Genomic DNA, 18,817 nt, shown 5'->3' with positions numbered 1-18,817 from the left:
TCTTTCTTCATATGGAAGGTTTCTAATATTATGGATCATTTTTGTCATTCTTCTTTGTACTCTCACCAAAGAATCTATGTCCATTCTATAATAAGGACACCAGAACTGAACCGCATAATCCATGTGTGGCCTCACTAATGCTAGGTAAAGTTTCAAGATAACGTCAGCAGTTCTGTTACTCACAGACCTAGATATGAACCCAAGAATCCTGTTTGCCTTGTTGCGAACGCTAATACATTGTTTTCTAGGTTTCAAGTCGTTGCTAACAAATACACCTAGATCTTTTTCACAAACTGAGTTTTCTATTTCCGTGTTACCTAGTTTATACTGAACGTTTGTATTCGTCTTCCCTATCTGTAGTACCTTGCATTTATCAGTATTAAAATTCATTTGCCAGTCTACTGACCACTCATGTAAGGTATCTAGATCTCTTTGAAGGTGTTCAAAGTCACTGTCTGAATTTATCACTCTCCCCATTTTGGTATCATCTGCAAATTTACTTATCCTACTAGTTATGCCTAAATCAAGATCATTAATGAATATAACAAACAGCAGAGGGCCTAATACAGATCCCTGGGGAACTCCGCTTTTGTCCGCACCCCAGTCTGACTTTAATCCATTTATGCTGACTCTTTGTTTCCTACCAGTTAACCATGACCTAATCCATTTTAATACTGATCCACCTATTCCATGTGCTTCTACCTTCCTTATCAATCTCTCATGAGGGACTCTATCAAATGCTTTACTGAAATCTAAATAAATTATATCATATGACTTATCATTATCTACCGCTTCATATACTTCTGAGAAAAAGCTAAGCAAATTTGTGAGACAAGAACGTCCCTGGGTGAACCTGTGCTGAGAAGAATGAATTAAGTTGAATGTTTCAAGGTGGCTTCTGATTTTCGTAGCAATAATTGACTCTAGCAACTTGCCTATGATTGACGTGAGACTAATGGGACGGTAATTTGATGCAATTGATTTATCACCTTTTTTGAAAATCGGAACTACATTTGCAAGTTTCCAAACTTCTGGCACTAGGCCCGATTCTAATGACTTATTAAATAAAACTGCTAATGGATTACTCAACTCATCTCTACATTCTTTAATATTCTAGCATATACCTCAATCTGACCAGGCGATTTATGAGGCTTCAGTTTGTTAATTACTTTAAGCAATATCGTTACTAGTAATATTGATATTCATCAACATATTTTCACTGTCGCTATATGTACCCTTTTATGAACTTCTGGAAACTGTGCTGGGTTTCATTTGTGAATAATGAGCGAAAATGACTATTTAACGTACTACACATTTCTTAACTCACTATCAGTCATTTCTCCTGTCGAGTTTTAAGGGGACCTATTGTATTCCTAACCTTTGATTTATACAGCTGATAAAAGCTTTGGGGGGGTTATTTTCATCTGCTTGCTACCTTTGATTTCATAATTTCTCTTTGCTTTCCTAATTTCTGTTTATACCTGTCTTGTTAGGTTCTGATAGTAACCAAGTAAGTGATTTTCGCCTTTCTTAACTTTTCTATATACTCCTTTCTTTTTCCCTAGAAGATCTAAGAGTCTTTTATTCATCCATTTTGGTTGGTTCCGTATCGATCTGAATTTTCTTTTAAGGATGTGTTTATTTTGGGCATTATTGATTGTTGCAATAAATTGTTCATAAGTAGCTGCTAAATTAAATTCGGGGTTATCCCGTCCTAAGTTGACAGTTTCCGGAGGTGTGGGGGGGATTAATCTTTTGACCATAGGGTCATCCCTTAGGTCTCTCCTTATGCTACCGTAATTAGCCTTCCTAAAATCCGGGATCAAGGCCGAATTTTCCTTCTTCCTGCTATCCCATATTATGTTAAAATATATGGCTTTATGATCACTGTTTCCTAGTTCGTCTCCAATCCCAACATCTTTTACTAGATTTTCATTATTACTGAGAACTAAATCGAGGATATTATTTCCTCTAGTGGGCGAGTTTATGAATTGATATAAAAACTATCTTGTACTACTTCTAGAAAATCTTCAGATTCATTATCGCTAAGTTGATTTTTCCAATCTATGCCTGAAAAGTTGAAATCGCCTAGAATACATACATTGTTTCTATCAGATGCCTTCTTTATTTCCTCCCATAGCAATTTACCATTGTTCCTACTCAAATTAGGTGGTCTATATATAACACCAATGACTACGGATTCACTGCCCTCACCAATCTCTACCCAAATACTTTCATTGTCGCTATTGTTTTAATGTTTGATTTATTGCAGCTTTTTAATGACACCCTGATATACACTGCTACACCGCCACCTCTCCTTCCTACTCTGTCAAATTTAAATAGGTTATATCCTGGAATATGGAATTCTGCTAAAAAATGCTTGCTGTTTGAATTTATCCATGTTTCCGTTATTGCAATTATATCTATGTTCTCTTTACTAACAATGGCCCTGAGTTGGTCCATATTTGTTACACAGGCTTCTACCATTAGTATAATAAACACTCAATATATTTCTTCCGTTTCTATCTGTTTTACATTTATTACTTTGATGTTTGCTATTATGACTAACTATATTTTCAGCATTATCTACTTCTGTTTCACTACTTCCCAGGACCAGCTTGTTTTTTGACTCCCACTTACCCAGACCTCTCTCTACTGGCGAAACCCCCCCTTTGGAGTAACAATTTCACGCTTCAGGGATGCAGACGTCTTTATCCCCGCACGAGACAAGTGTACTCCGTCACGACTGTACAGGTAGTCATTGCCATAGAATCGTTGCCAGTTATCAATGAGTGCCCAACTATTGTTTGCACAATGTTTTTCCAGTCGTCAATTTATAGCAATTGCCCTGGACAGCCATTCACGACCAACCCCTCTTCTAGGCAAGACACCACATATTATCGGGATCCCTCCCCTCTCTCTAATCTTCCCCAGCGCCTCCCTATACCTCTTGAAAAGTTCCTCACTCCTAACCTTTCCTATGTCGTTACCTCCCACACTAAGACACACTACTGGCTTGGTACCCAACCCTGACAAAACCCTATCTATCCTCTCAGCTACATGCCCTATCCCAGTCCCAGGAAAACACACCCTAGTCCTACGTTTCCTATCTCTTACACAAAAAGTCCTATCTAAAAACCTCACCTGGCTGTCCCCAACTACCACGACCTTACCTGTGGGCAGGGTTTGTACAACTGCCCTTTCCTCTCCTTGCTCCATACCGTCCTGCCTCTTCTCTTCCTCGCCAGCTTCGTCCAGCACCTGGTAGGGGTTACTACACTCCACACCCTGGTCAGCTTTCCTGAGTCTGACCCTAGTCCCCTTGGAGACAACCACTCTCCACGCCTGCTCCTCCTTCGCAGGTGTCCTGCTAGGCAGGACACCTACCTGAAGGAGTTCAGTCCTGAGGGCTTTATTTTCCCCCTTTAGAGTGTCAAGCTCACTCCTCAACTGCCCCAGCTGCCTTAACAGAGTGGCCAGTAGGTCGTCTTTCCTCACACCACGCTCCTCTTCCCCCAAGACACAACTATCCAAGGCGGCCATTTTCCTTGGTCACTAACGGGAGCACTATCAATGACCTTCCAAGCTGGTCTTTAATGTATGGTGTTTTTTGCTTGTTGTGCCCCATCATCTTGTTTATGGAAGTCCAAAATGTTTTTGTGTCTTTAGTCATGTCAGCCGCCATTATAATATCATTCCATTGTTTATTGTTTGCTTCCTTACATGCGTCTCTTAATTTTATCTGTAGTGCTATCTGTGTCGTATATAGCCATCTGTTACTGCCGTGTCTTTCCATATACCTGTTTATTTCATTGTAATAGGTCTGGATTAATTTAACTTCTTCTGGTAGTCTGTTGTTGGGTAATGTCTTCTAAAGTGTGAAGTAGGAGTGTGTTTGGTTATAGATGTTTTATTGCTGAGTGCAGTCTGTCCATTTCTGAGTCTATATCTTCTGTTGTTTTCCTGTAGGTTAATCGAGTGGTGATTACTAAGTCGTCTTTGAAGCTGTCCCAGTCTGTTTTACTCATTTTCAGTCTCTTTTTTATTGGTATCTGTATGGGGCTTGTTGACAGTGTTAGTATAATTGGCAGATGGTCACTGCCTGTAAGAGGTCCCTGTATTATATGGTAATTGAAAAAGGCTTTGTTGTTGGTTAAAATTTTGTCTGGTGTCGATTGTGTATTGTGATTTCTCCAGGTTGGAAAGTTAGGACCCAGATGGTTGATTTTCCCTAAATTTATTAATTGATTAAGGGCGTTTCCCACGACGTTATTATTTGTATTGTCAAAGATCCTATGTCTGGCGTTAAAGTCACCTAAGATGTACATCGGATGACTATTGTTAGCCAATTTTAATAGGTCTTCTATAGGTAAGTAGGGTCGTCTCGGTGGCAGATAAGTAGTAGCAATAATTACGTCTCCTTGAGTTGTATTTATTTTTATTGCTAGAAATTCATCCTGGAAGTCATCGATTAGTTTATATTTTAAGTTTCTTTTAACCGCTATAGCTACTCCGTCATTTTTCTCGCCCGATTTATTTCTTTGGTTTACATAATAGTTAAAGAGTTTTATGTTGTTGTTTTCTGTCTCACCGTGACTGTTTATTAGTATAATGTCAGGGTCAATTTCTTGATATATATTACTTAGGTTAATTCTCTCGGTCTTCCAGTTTCTTACGTTGTGTTGTATTATTCTTAAAGTTCTTACCATTATTTCTTATACTTGGATTGTAACTGTTGAAGTGGAGACCTATCATCCTGTTTCCCGGTTCTGACTCTTCTAAACTCTGACGGGTCTACTATTTTAAAGTCATTGGTCGTAATCTTTAGTTTGTCCGTAGTAATTAGTGACCAGACATAATCTTCACTTAGGGATTTTTCTTGATATGTCCACTTGTATATCCCTCCTTCACAGTTTTTTACTATTGTCCCTCCTGTTGGTCTCGATGTTGGGATTCCATGTTTTGTTGTAGTGATAACTTTTAATCCAATATCTTCAGCAGATTCAGGTTGTATATTGTGTTCAGTTTCCATCTTATCTTCTCTCCTCCTACTCCTTTGTCTTATAGCCTGTCCTTTTGTTATTTCTATCTTCTCTTTGTCACTTCTAGTCATTTGTCTGGGATCTCTATCAGTCGCTTGTGTTCCTTGTGTATCAGCTGTTGCTCCTTGCTCAAACCTTTGTTTGTCTAGCTGTAGTCTTTCTCTCAGTTCGCTTCCGTATGTTGCCTGAAATAGTTTTTCGGATTGTGGATTCTCTGGAAATATCATCTCTGGTAGGCTATTCAATTTAAACATTTTCCTTAATTCCTCATTGTATGATCCGGGTGCAATGATATTGTGCAAATGTGCATGGATCATACTAATCATTACCTTATCATGTATTGGTTCACTTAGGTTTAATATGGTGGATTCTGGTCTATGAGCCTCTTGGACCGCTCTCTTGGCTATTTCGACGTATGTCGTATCCTTCTTGTCTTGTTCCTTTTTCCTTGTTTCTTGTTCCTTGTACTTTATCATGTGTTTTTTTATTGGGCATGCCATTGCTAACGTCCTGTGTCCTATGTATGCATTCCCGTTTCTCTTACAGTTGAGACAGCCAACATGTGTGTTCTTACATTCAGTGTAGGTATGGTCGTCGCCTGCACAATCTGAGCAGTACTTTTTTCTTTTTCCGGACAGTCTCTCGTTGTGTGTTCTTCATATTTGTAGCAGGAGAAGCAAGTTTGCAGACTGATGAATGTCTCCTTCTTTATTTGATGTGGTGTGACTGACATGTTGAATATTAGAAAGCCCTGTTGTAAAACTTTCTCAGCCATTGACACTTCTTCAAAAGTAATCTTAAAAACATGAGTATAGTCTTTTATCTTAATGACTTCCTCAATCTTCATCCACCTGTTTTGGCGTTCCAGTTCATCTTTCAGGTCTTCAGATGTCTTCCTCCCGATCTCTTGGTCGACTTGACGAACGAAAACTGATCTTTTTGCTTTTTGTTCTGGTGGCATGACAACAACAAGGCCTTCATTGTAAAATATATCTCTGGCTTCTTTTGAAAGGATTTTATCTGAATCAAAGTCATCTTTACAGATTACTTTAAAACCTTCATTGGTGCTGAATATTTGTGTTAGTGGGACTTGCAATTTGTTGTAAGTGATTTCTGCCACTTTTCCCCTTCCAATAGAGTGTCCCTTATCTCTATGTTTTATTCTAATGCTTGTTGTCATCTTCTTGATTACATCTAATCCTACCTATAACACAGGGCTCCTGCCTGGGAGCAGTGACCCCGCCCCCCCCTCTTGGACGGGCGTCGGGCTAGTAGGGTTCTGCACCCAGGTTACCTGTGACTATAGTTATGTCTAAGAAAGTTGCCACCTACCGGTGACCCCCGGATAAGGGGTGCCCTGCACTATCACAGGTTCCCTTGCCGGATCGACCGTATCGCTAAGTCCCGCCTCCCGTTCAAAGAACGGAGTGCATGAGGGGGATGAAAAAAGGAAAGAAGAGGACTTAGAGAGTAGAAACAGCCTACCTACCACGCCACGTTCGGTTAGCCAATCAGAGCACCGCAGTAAACGTGCATGTATCACGCCACCGTGGGGCACCATTGATTGGCCAATCCAGGACGTAGACGCACGGGTAGTAGTCAAAATTTGGGGAGCCCAAATATTTGTTTTCCAGAAGTTGGAATTTTCCGTACAATCTGTGATGGTAATTACACCGTCACTATGTTGAGTAAGTACAATCACTAGGATTGAGTGTCCTATCACAACAAAGTTGCAGACTGCTCAAACATGCAGCAAAAGAGGCAGGTCTTCGCAGCTCCGGGTCCAGCAGTCCTAGAGAGAGAAAAATACAAACCAAGGTGTATATATACAGAGGAGGGTGAGACCAGGTCCACAATGGTCAGGTATTAGGTAATGACCCTACTAATCTTTAAATAGCACACAACGGTTGGTGGTCAGGTCAGATGGTCAGGTGACCCGGCCTTCTCACCTGGTTACAAATCTTCTTAATTACAAAATTGTCCAGCTTGTACATGCCGTTACTCAAATTCATGTTGAATGCTTCGGTATGTTTAATAAGACTAGATTCTATGATGTTCCTACTATCAATTGAATTACATGGTAATGTTGAGGAGGCATTATCCCAGTCAATGCAATGCTTGTTATCCCTCAAATGAACAAACAGAGAACATAAGAACATAAGAATGGAGGAAACTGCAGCGGGCCTATTGGCCCATACTGGGCAGTCCAGTTTACACCCAACCCCTATTGCTCATATGAGCATTCAACCTATGTTTGAAGCAATTCAGCGTATTCGAGTTAATGATGATATTTGGTAACTTGTTCCATTCATCCACTACTCTGTTTCCAAACCAGTGTTTACCTATTTCAGGCCTAAATCTAAATTTGTCTAATTTAAAACCATTGTTAAGAGTTACGATACGATACGATACGAAGTCTTTAGTTAAGAGGTGAAAGAAGATTATTAGGGGTTGAAGGAAAAGTGGTGAAACTGAAATACAGTAGGAGTAGAAAGAATCTGGGCTCAACCGGATCGCTTCATCTTTCTTATTGGTGTTTTGTCTTTGTTCTGCTCCCTTGGGTCGTCAGACCTTTGTATTAATATTGGTTTATTTATATAATGCTGCTTATTATTATTATTTTTATTATTGTTGGAGTTAGTGAGCCCGCCCAGGTCCTTGTGTAACTGGGAGGGTAGTCACATTTGTTTTTTATTTATTTTTTTTTTGAGGTGTTAGTTAAGTGTTAGTTGTGTTAGTCTAAAGGTACACTGTATGGAGAGGCCTGCCAGGTTCTTAGTGGAGCTGGTTGGTCACTCATCTTTATTCCTCTAGTAATGTTATATGTAGAAATGTGTATATTGAGGCAGGAGGTGGTTCAATTACTTTTTCCTGGCTGATATAGCTGGGAGGGTAATCACATTATTATTATTATTATTATTTTTTTGATGGAGTTAGTAGAGTCTGCCCAGGTCCTTTTTGTGTACCTGGGAGGGTAGTCACATTTTTTTTTTTTGCTAAGATGTTAGTTCAATGTTAAATGTTAAATATTAGTTATGTTAGTCTAAAGGTACACTGTATGGAGAGGCCTGCCAGGGTCTTGTGGAGCTGGTAGGTCACTCTCATCTTTTATTCTCTCTATTTATGTTTTATATGTATATTGGGGCAGGAGATGGTTCAATTACTTTCTTCCTGGCTGATTTAAACCAACTGTGTTCTTGGAATTCTTCGTTGTCTATAATATTTATCCAGTTTTGATATGTTTCTGTGTTAAGTTCAGTCACTTTTTTCCAAATATTTACAGTACCTTTGTAATGTCCCCTTTGTTTAGCCCTGCCTTCCACTTATACACCTCTATCAGGTCGCCCCTCGCTCTACGTCTCTCAAGGGAGTGCAAATTAAGATGCTTTAACCTGTCTCTATACTCAAGGTTCCTAATGCCTGGATTAGTCTTGTCATTCTCTCTTGAATTCTTTCCAAGGATTCTATATCCATTCTGTAATACGTGACTGTGAACTGAACTGCGTAATCTAGGTGTGGTCTCACAAGAGCAAGATACAGTTTTAGGATGACCTCGCTAAGTCTTGTAACTAACCCTCCTTTGTATGAACCCAAGTACTTTTATTAGGCCTTGTTACGAGTAAAACACATTGTTTACTTGGCTTAAGGTTCCTACTTATCATTACTCCTAAATCTCTCTCTCAGTCGGATTTCTCTATGGCATCGTTGTTCATCTGGTATCTGGTTTCCCTGTTTACATCTCCTATACTGAGTACTTTACATTTGTCCACGTTGAATTTCATCTCCCATTTTTCAGACCATTCGAAAAATATGTTTAGATCTTCCTGTAGTTTTGCTGAGTCCTCGTCAGATTTAATAACACGTCCTATTTTAGTGTCATCAGCAAATTTACTTATGTTGCTGTCTATGCCGATATCTATGTCGTTTATGTATATAATAAACAATAATGGTCCAAGTACTGAGCCTTGGGGAACTCCACTTGTGACGTTGCTACAATGGGACTTAGTGCCGTTAATGCTCACTCGCTGTTTCCTGTCCTGTAACCACGCCCTAATCCATTTAAGGATGTCACCTTTGATGCCATGAGCTTCTACCTTTCTAATTAGTCCCGGAGGTGAATTTCGCCACGATTTATCCTTCTACCTATAGCCTTCCTTTGACCAATGATGTTCTTTAAATAATTATTTATCCATTTAGGGTCATTGTTGTCTGATCTGAGTTTTTTGTATGGTATGTTCTGCCTTTGTGCATTAAGTAACTCACTATTTAAATTGTCTTGGAACTCGGCAATCTCAGATCTCGTTATCAGGTCCGTGTCATCTGTCAGGTTCACGGCCAAGCGCGACACCCCCTCTCTCAGCATTGGATTCCTGGCCTGTCCTAACACTGTATTTGTGTTGTTTAATTCTAGTTGCAAGATCTTTTCCTGTCTGGCCTAAGTAAAACATATTACATTCCTTGCAAGGAACTTTATAAATGCAACCAATTGTGTTGTTGGGGGAGTTCTTGATTAACATTTGTTTAACAGTGCATGAGTTTTTAAATGCCATATATATATATATTTATATGTAACTGGTCGGAATTCTCTCACTTGACTTGGGGTTTTTGATTATAATGGATGGAAATGCAGTGGAAGCGCCCCTTGGAGAAAAACCCAAACCAGCACAAATACCATTAACAAAAAATTTATTCTCCTTGACCCGTGGAAAGATAGCACTTGTGATTGGGGTGAATTAGATGCACTATAAATTTTGACACTTCTATTCCCTACAACACTACAACCACAATCAATAATGGTACACCAACATATGCGCACCTCTTAGCCTGGCTTAAGACACTACACTGGGGAACAAAAGTTATACATGATATCAAAACAGGTAGAAACCTAGAAAACAATAAATTCAAATTATTAAAAAATGTTGCTTACACACATGAACAGGCCTTAAGGGCACTCAACAAAATAATATCAGTCACTGAGAAAATGGTATAGAAAATATTACTAAGTCATTAACTACACACTGGGATCAATCACAGCCTGTCTGGGGTGACACACAACTACTACAATCCTGATTGCCCAATAACCCGGAAGGTGTCACGACTAGTCTGCCAAGGAAGCCGGCATATACAAGAAACCCAAAAAATCACTCATGACTCATCAGGCAGGTGGGGGAACTGCTGTGTTTATTCAGTAATTCCTCTAGAACTCAGGAGTCATGGATGTTTTTCTCCACCAATACCCGTAAAACATGCTCCTTAGTCTCACACATGGGTCCCGAATGCACCCGTATATTCTTAAGGCACTAACAAGCCCTTCACAACTTTTTAGAGGAATTTTTACATCTCACGTGTGAAAATCAACCATGAGAAGCATTGTTCTTACACCTGGACTTGAGAAATTTTACACACCTTACCACCCTTTCCTTTAACATGCATCACACAAGCTCAGAACACATCCATACTGGGAGAAAAGTGTCTCTGAGTATCCACTAGATTCCTGGTCTCAGTGTGTGACTGTTCATTCACTCAGACTGCCTCAGTTTACACTGAGTACATCCATGGACGGGAAGAGAGGAGAACGTCAGCTGAGGGAATGGTTCTATTTTCCCGTCCGGTAGATAATACTTCTAACTGACCGAAGACACGTGGTGTTGTGAACCCAAGTGGGAAGAACTGATCAACCAATGCTGATGCTAGTCCCACATAGTTTTAGTCGTCGGGAGCACTCGTTCACTTAAGAGATCCCAGCTAAAACCTTGCTAACCAGTGACAAGCCTGCTCTGATCATTCCAATCGCGACAATCGCCAATCGTCAACGACAGTATTCAAACGGCAGTCATCAATCGCAGTCAAGTGGGTTCTGTCGAAACCCTGCAATGAACTCACTGTTAGCTATTGTTAACTTCTATCACCGCCCTATCTAAATCCTGTCTGAGATCGAATAAACGTACTTGTTATAATGCAATGTCGTAACACGGGTGACCAGACCACGTGACCGTTTTGTCCTATCTGAACGCGCAGACCGCCCTATCTCTTCAAGTGCTATCTTTCGACTGAGGGTCAGCGAGCCTCGTGCGTCCAAAAGGCGAGAGCCTGGGCCTATGTGACCTATTTTTCGCATAACTAATAACTTTGTTGGGACATACGTAACATATTCAGACTGAGAAACGATCGATAATAATTTTCAATTTAATAATGTCATTTAATTTAATGATTCACGTCCATTAATTCGGTAAATTACATTTTATATTATATAGGCCTAGTTCCAGAAATCTCCGTCCGCTTGGGAGAGGCGCTGTTGGCGCTTGGCCAACTGTCACGTGGCTTCGAATGACTCAGCGTATCGGCATCTTGGTTATCCACGCACTAATGTCTCCGAATATCACAGCGGAATTTCTGAATATTACACAGGGGTCAGAACTAGGCCCACTCTTGTTCATAATCTACAATGTAGATCGTTTATGTAGATTCTACATAAACGATCAAGATACTGGGATCAGCAGTGACATAAGCAAGTTTGCGGATGACACCAAAATAAGGCGGCAGATTAACTCAGGGCAGGATGCAAATGCACTACAGGAGGATCTAAATAAACTGCAGGGGTGGTCTGAAAAATGGCAAATGAAATTCAACACCAGCAAGTGCAGCGTACTTAATATTGGAAGAACAAATACTGTCAATGTATACAGCCTTAACAACATCAACCTAGAGAAGTCACTTATGAAAGAGACTTAGGGGTACTTGTTAGCCCGGACCTACGGCCTAGAAAACAGTGCGTTAATGTTCGAAATAGGGCAAACAGAGTATTGGGTTTTATATCTAGAAGTGTAAGTAATAAGAGTGCAGAGGTCTTATTGCAACTATATCTTGCGCTAGTCAGGCCGCACCACGATTACGCGGTTCAGTTCTGGTGCCCTTATTATAGAATGGATATCAATTCACTAGAGTCGGTGCAGCGAAGAATGACGAAAATGATTCTGGGACTTAGAAACCTTCCATATCAAGATAGGTTAAAGAAACTAAACTTGTATTCCCTAGAAAGACGAAGAGTGCGGGGAGATATGATAGAAGTATTTAAGTGGGTTAAAGGAATCAATAAAGGGGATATAGATAAAGTTCTTATAATATCCGAGCAGGATAGGACTCGGAGCAACGGATTTAAGTTGGATAAGTTTAGGTTTAGGAGGGAGATAGGTAGGAACTGGTTCACAAATAGGGTGGTGGACGAGTGATACAAGCTTAGCAACGATGTAGTAAGTGCTGGAACGCTGGAAATTTTCAAAAGGAGGCTGGATAGATTCATGGAGGATAGAGAGTGGTAGAAACTCTCGACAGGAGGTGCCATGCACAGGCCAACCGGCCTATTGCAGACTCCATATTTTCTTATGTGTATATATATATATATATATATATATATATATATATATATATATATATATATATTATATATATATATATATATATATATATATATATATATATATATATATATATATATATATATATATATATATATATATATATATATGCAAGTAAATCACTGTAGGTGCGCATGATCCAAGTATATGCCGATAACCACAAGGAAACAAGAAAACACGAAGTTCCCAAGCGCTTTCCTGTAATTCACATCTTCAGGGGTGAGGACAGACTAAGGAGAAATACTTGACAAAGCTAATATATACAGTAAAGGAGAGTGAGATCAAGTCCCTAGGGGATCGTAGATGTCCACAATGGTCCGGTCATTAAGCAGTGACCCTACTAATCTTACTAATCTTCATAAGCACAGCAGCTGTCCGTAGTCAGGTCATAGGGTAAGATGACCCAACCTTCTCACCTGGTTACAAATCTTCTTAATTACATAATTATCCAGTTTGTACATACCATTACTCAAATTCATGTTGACGAATTCGGTATGTTTGATGAGACTGGATTCTATAATGTTCCTACTGACAATTGAATTACAAGGAGACATTATCCCAGTCAATGCAATGCTTATTATCTCTCATATGAACGAACAGAGCATTAGATTCCTGGCCTGTCCTAACACTATATTTATGCTGTTTAAGTCTAGTTAAAATATATGAAATATATAAGGAATATATAAGAAATTAAAGGGAGGTGAGGAGCAGCTCAGAAACAGGTATAATGAACTATCTAGGAAAGTTAAGAAAAATGTAAGGAAAGCAAAGAGAGACTATGAAATCAAAATAGCAAGAGAATCCAAGGCGAATCCCAAGGGATTTTTCCAGGTATATAGGGCAAAGATCAAGGACAAAGTTGGGCCTTTAAAGTCAGGGAGGGGAGAATTGATAAATGGCAGTGAAGAAATAAGCAAAGCATTGAACAGCTACTTATTATCAGTTTTCACAGAAGAAATTTGCGATGAAATTCCGGAGGTGGAACTGATATTTAAGGGAAAGGAAGAAGAGAAATTAAAGAATATCACTATCAGAAAAGAGGATGTTCTTAAGAAGATAAATAAACTAAAGAATACAAAATCCCCAGGGCCGGATGAAATTTTCCCTCGAGTCTTTAAAGGGTGTAGGGAACAGATTAGCGGACCCCTCGTAAACTTATTTACAAAATCATTAGACACCGGAGTTGTGCCAGAGTTGTGGAAACAGGCAAATGTAGTACCCATATTCAAAAAGGGAGACAAAGCATCAGCGTCAAATTACCGGCCGATCAGTTTGACGTCAGTAGTGGGGAAATTTCTTGAATCAATTATAGCAGATAGCATCCGATCGCATCTAGAGAAAAGCAAATTAATCTACGACTCTCAAAATGGGTTTACAAAGGGAAAATCTTGTCTAACAAATCTGCTAACGTTTTTAGGAAAGTCTTGGGGTATATAGAAAATTACGATGTTATTTATTTAGACTTTAGCAAAGCATTTGACAGAGTACCGCATCAGAGGCTTCTGAGAAAAATTAAGGCTCATGGTATCGAGGGGAAAGTTTTAAATAGGATAAAATCATGGCTCACCGATAGAACGCAGAGGGTCAGCGTAGATGGTGTTAAATCTGAGTGAGGCCGTGTAACCAGTGGAGTTCCCCAGGGGTCAGTACTAGGCCCACTCTTGTTCTAAATACCATAAACGTTTAATCTTTAGGATCATGACACAGTTTGCACCAAAATAGGGCAACTAATTAATTAATTCAGGGCAGGATGGAAATGCATTACAGGAGGATCTAATAGCTTGCAGGGGTGGTCTGAAAAATGGCACATGAAATTCAACACCAGCAAGTGCAGCCTTATGTGGAAGAACAAATACTTATAGTAACCTAAGTCGACTTGTAGAAAGACCTAGGGGAGTACTTGTAAGCCCGGACAGCTGAAAACAGTGCGTTAATGTTCGAAATAAGACAAACAGAGTATTGGGTTTATATCTGAAATTAAGTCACAAGAGTGCAGAGTGTGCAACTATATCTTGCATAAGTCAGGCACCTCAATTAGTTTATAGATGGATATAAATTCACACTAGAGTCGGTGCAGCGAAGAATGATAGCTGATTCAGACTTAAAAATATTCACATATCAGGATAGGTTAAAGAAACTTAACTTGCATTCCCTAGAAAGACGAAGAGTGCGAGGAGATATGATAGAAGTATTTAAGTGGGTGAAAGGAATCAATAAAGGGGATATAGATAAAGTTCTTATAATATCCGAGCAGGATAGGACTCGGAGCAACGGATTTAAGTTGGATAAGTTTAAGTTTAGGAGGGAGATAGGAAGAAACTGGTTCACAAATAGGGTGGTGGACGAGTGGAACAAGCTTTGTAGTAAGTGCGGGAACTCTGGAAAGTTTCAAAAGGAGGCTAGATAGATTCATGGATGATGAGTGGTAACTTCTCGACAGGGCACCATGCACAGGCCAAACAAGCTGCGCGAACTCATATTTTCTTATGTTCTTATGTTATGTTCTTAACATCGGCCCTAAGTAGAACATATTACATTCCTTGCAAGGAACCTTGTAAAAGCAGCTGCCTGCATTGTTGGGGAGTTCTTGATTAACATTTGTTTTACAGTGGATGAGTTTTTAAATGCCACATTAACGTTCCAGGTTTTCAGTTGTAAAGGAATTTGAGATAAATTTTTGTGAAATGGTAATACTAAGAGATTCTTATGGTCATGGGTGGGCATAGGATCGGTTATATAAAAAGATTTCTTAGTAGTGTTAAGGCATTTGTCTAAAAAAGACCTAGGGTACTTAAGGTTCAAGCCAATATTATAGATATATTTATATTCATCATCAATGAATTCCAGACTACAAATTCTCAAAGCAAATAAAAAATTGATGAAAATACTGACTTTTTGACTCTATTATGGTGGGCAGAATAATAATGAATGTGTGAACACACATTACTAGGTTTCCTATAAATACTGAACTTAAATGTGTTACCTATTCTGTGGTTTTTTTTGTTTCCTTGTGTGGTTATCAGCATATACCTTGATCACAGAACTTCTACAGTGATTTACTTGCACATATATATATATATATATATATATATATATATATATATATAACGCTAACCGTTGGACCACCAGGATGCTAAAAGCAGTCCTAGACTCTCTTATATTTCACACAAAGCCTGTTCAACGAGCTTATGGCGCCGTGAACCTCTAATGGGGACTAGGCGTATCACATAGGTGGTCAGAGTAGCGTTTTACCAAATCCGGCTTCGAAACACGAGGCTCCATATATATTTCATTAGCCCAATAAACATGCGGACTTCTACATACAATCAACACCTCAACCCGCCAGGATTCGAACCCACGGCCCACGAGCCCATGACTGTGACCAGGGAACGCTAACTGCTGGACCACCAGGATACTAAAAGCAGTCCAAGACTCTGTTATATTTCACACAAAGCCTGTTCAACGAGCTTATGGCGCCGTGAACCTCTAATGGGGACTACCCGTATCACGTAGGTGGTCAGAGTAACGTTTTACCAAATCCGGCTTCGAAACACGAGGATCCATATATATTTCATTAGCCCAATAAACATGCGGACTTCTATATACATCCTGGTATCCTGGTGGTCCAGTGGTTAGCGTTCCCCGGTTACAGTCATGGGCTCGTGAGCCGTGGGTTCGAATCCTGGCGGGTTGAGGTGTTGATTATATATATATATATATATATATATATATATATATCGATTAATAGATAGATAGATTATAATACGGTACATTGAGATATGTATGATTATTTTGTCTGATATTATTTTGTTTAAAAATTTTGCACACATAACAAAGATATTGAAAGTTGATATAATTTCTTTATTTCAGTTGTAGGCTACATCAATATGGAAGTTTAAACAGATTTTCATGTGTTTCCAAGGCAACATATGTGCAGCTTAATTCAGTTTATAGAATCTAACAGTATCCCATTCTTATCACTAAAACTAAATTATCTTTCACCAGGGACAAAATTAGACCTACGAAGTCTCAGTGCTCCCGCAGTAACGGTGACGAAAGCTGAAGGCAAGAAGCTGGCTCGCTCCCTCAAGATGGACGGATATGTAGAATGCTCTGCCAAGACTAATACTGGGTGCGAAGACGTATTTCAGGCTGCAGTTAAGGCCGCCATCACTCCCAAGCCAGAGGGAAGGTGCATCCTACTGTGAAGTGTGGTTGCTGTGACAGACTTATGGTGGTGCTAAACTTGTCTTCTTCACTCTTTGGGAATGAGATCTATTAAGGATAAACTCCCATCTCGTGAAAACCAAAAATGTATATTCATTTTGATCTATTTTTTCCTTAATCACCTGGCACAGTTGTCTACCAGCAGTCATATAACACCTGATCGACCTCAGAACCTCCTTTACAGTATGAGAACGAGGTCGCCGGTATCCAACTGAAACGATGATAAGTGTGTGTAGAATGATGTATATATGGTCTTTGCAAATATATAGTCAACCAGGCAGTATATTATTACAAGGCTTGCAAATCAAATTGCTACCCAGAGTTTAACATATAGCACTTTCATTTACTATGAGGAGCAACAAGAGTTTTTTGTCTGGTTATTTGCAGAGTAGCGTATATTTGGTTGAACGTGTAGCGTCCGTGCTACCACTTGACTAAGGCTATGTCCCATATGAGAGCGATCTGCGGCATCGAGTGACCGCACGAGTAAGCGCGGACAAACATGTGTTTTCTTTTATGTGTCCCGCGTAGATGCATAAAGCGTTCGCGAGGACCAGGAAACGGGAAGTAGATGCGCGACCTGGAAGCAGCGATCAAATCTTTTGATCGTCGCTTCCCCAGTCGCGCGAGTCCTCGCATTCTACACCAAACTAACGAAGGCTACACGAGTACATTCATTTCCCACTGTTAACAGCTTGATCTTGCCAATAAATAGATCCTTGTGGAATATTAAAGTATCTGTAAAATGTTTCTCTTAAATTCTGTACAGAAGATTGTAAAGCTTTGTATATTCTAGAGGGTTCTGTGTTATTCTCAACTGTACCTTCTTGAATTGCGTATGACTTTGCGTCCAGACCCTCTGTGTCAATGAAGATATTATGGAAAAGTGCAGCACACTTTGCAATGTTAACAGTAGTATTTACCTTCTTTTCGATAGCTTTATTTAAAATTCGCAATTTACTTGTACAAATTTCAAATGTACACCCTACAACACGCCTGGCACGTGACAATCTGTAATTATTTTTTCTTTGTTGAGAATACAGTAAAACATAAGAAAATTAGGAGTCTGCAATAGGCTGGTTGGCCTGTACATGGCAGCTCCTGTCGAGAGTTACTACCACTCTCTATCATCCATGAATCTATCTAGCCTCCTTTTATAACTTTCCAGCGTTCCAGCACTTGCTACAAAGTTGCTAAGCCTGTTCCACTCGTCCACCACCCTATTTGTGAACCAGTTCCTTCCTATCTCCCTCCTAAACCTAAACTTATCCAACTTAATTCCGTTGCTACGAGTCCTATCCTGCTCGGATAGTATAAGAACTTTATCTATATCTCCTTTATTGATTCCTTTCACCCACTTAAATACTTCTATCATATCTCCCCGCACTCTTTGGATGTTGGCGAAGTTCCTTGTAGTGATGGTGAAATTCGCCTGCTTCCATCCTCCTCTAATATATAGGCTGTTTTTAACTGGGTACTTCTGCAGGTACTACACGTTGAAAGGCATTATTTTCTAAAAGTACCAGCAAATGTCTGCGATGCGTAGACGGCTTGCTAACGCCGGGAAGACTCTGGCAGTTGGGACACAGGTCGCTTTGGAAAGTATAGGTAGTGCGTCTACGCCCCAGTCGCTCTATTTCCTGGGACGCTTGCACATGGGACATAGCCTTATATGTACTCATTTATCGGAAAATTTCACACCAAACAAACAAGCTGCCATCTCATGCATAAAAAACACGGCATCACAATTTGTATTATCCATGTATTGTTTTTTTTTTTACTTTAACTTACAGGATACTATGTATCATATAGAATTATGCCGCGTTAAATAAACGCATCTACATTTTACCTGAAATTAAGAAGCAGTTGTATTTGCCTACGTCTTTTCAGTATTTACATGTGTCCCAGAAAAATTACCGTAAATTTTTTTTTTGCTCTAACCTAACATAACCATGTGAAAATTTTTTTTAGATCTTCCTCGTCAGATTTAATTACTCTGCCGATTTTAGTGTCGTCAGCAAATTTACTTGTGTTGCTGTCTACGCCTATATCTATGTCGTTTATGTATATAATAAATAGTAATTCTGGTACTACACCGTTTTAATGACAGGTTAAATAAATTTGTTAAGTGCA

At 39.5% G+C, this 18,817-nt stretch overlaps 1 protein-coding gene across 1 annotated transcript in view; it reads left to right on the top strand.

Moving 5' to 3' along the window:
• Positions 1 to 17,819, top strand: part of LOC121869299 (ras-related C3 botulinum toxin substrate 1-like) — a gene marked incomplete at its 5' end in the record, with an annotated part of 52,455 nt that extends 34,636 nt beyond the window's left edge. The window contains 1 exon segment of the mRNA XM_042370544.1: positions 16,463 to 17,819. Within this exon segment, the coding sequence (XP_042226478.1) occupies positions 16,463 to 16,665 (203 nt within the window).
• Positions 17,820 to 18,817: the final 998 nt, after the last annotated feature.

This window comes from Homarus americanus, unplaced genomic scaffold (genome assembly GCF_018991925.1).
Source record: "Homarus americanus isolate GMGI-L3 unplaced genomic scaffold, GMGI_Hamer_2.0 scaffold36734, whole genome shotgun sequence".
In the NCBI taxonomy this organism is placed as follows: Eukaryota; Metazoa; Arthropoda; class Malacostraca; order Decapoda; family Nephropidae; genus Homarus; species Homarus americanus.
This window is presented reverse-complemented; position numbering and strand designations above follow the sequence as displayed.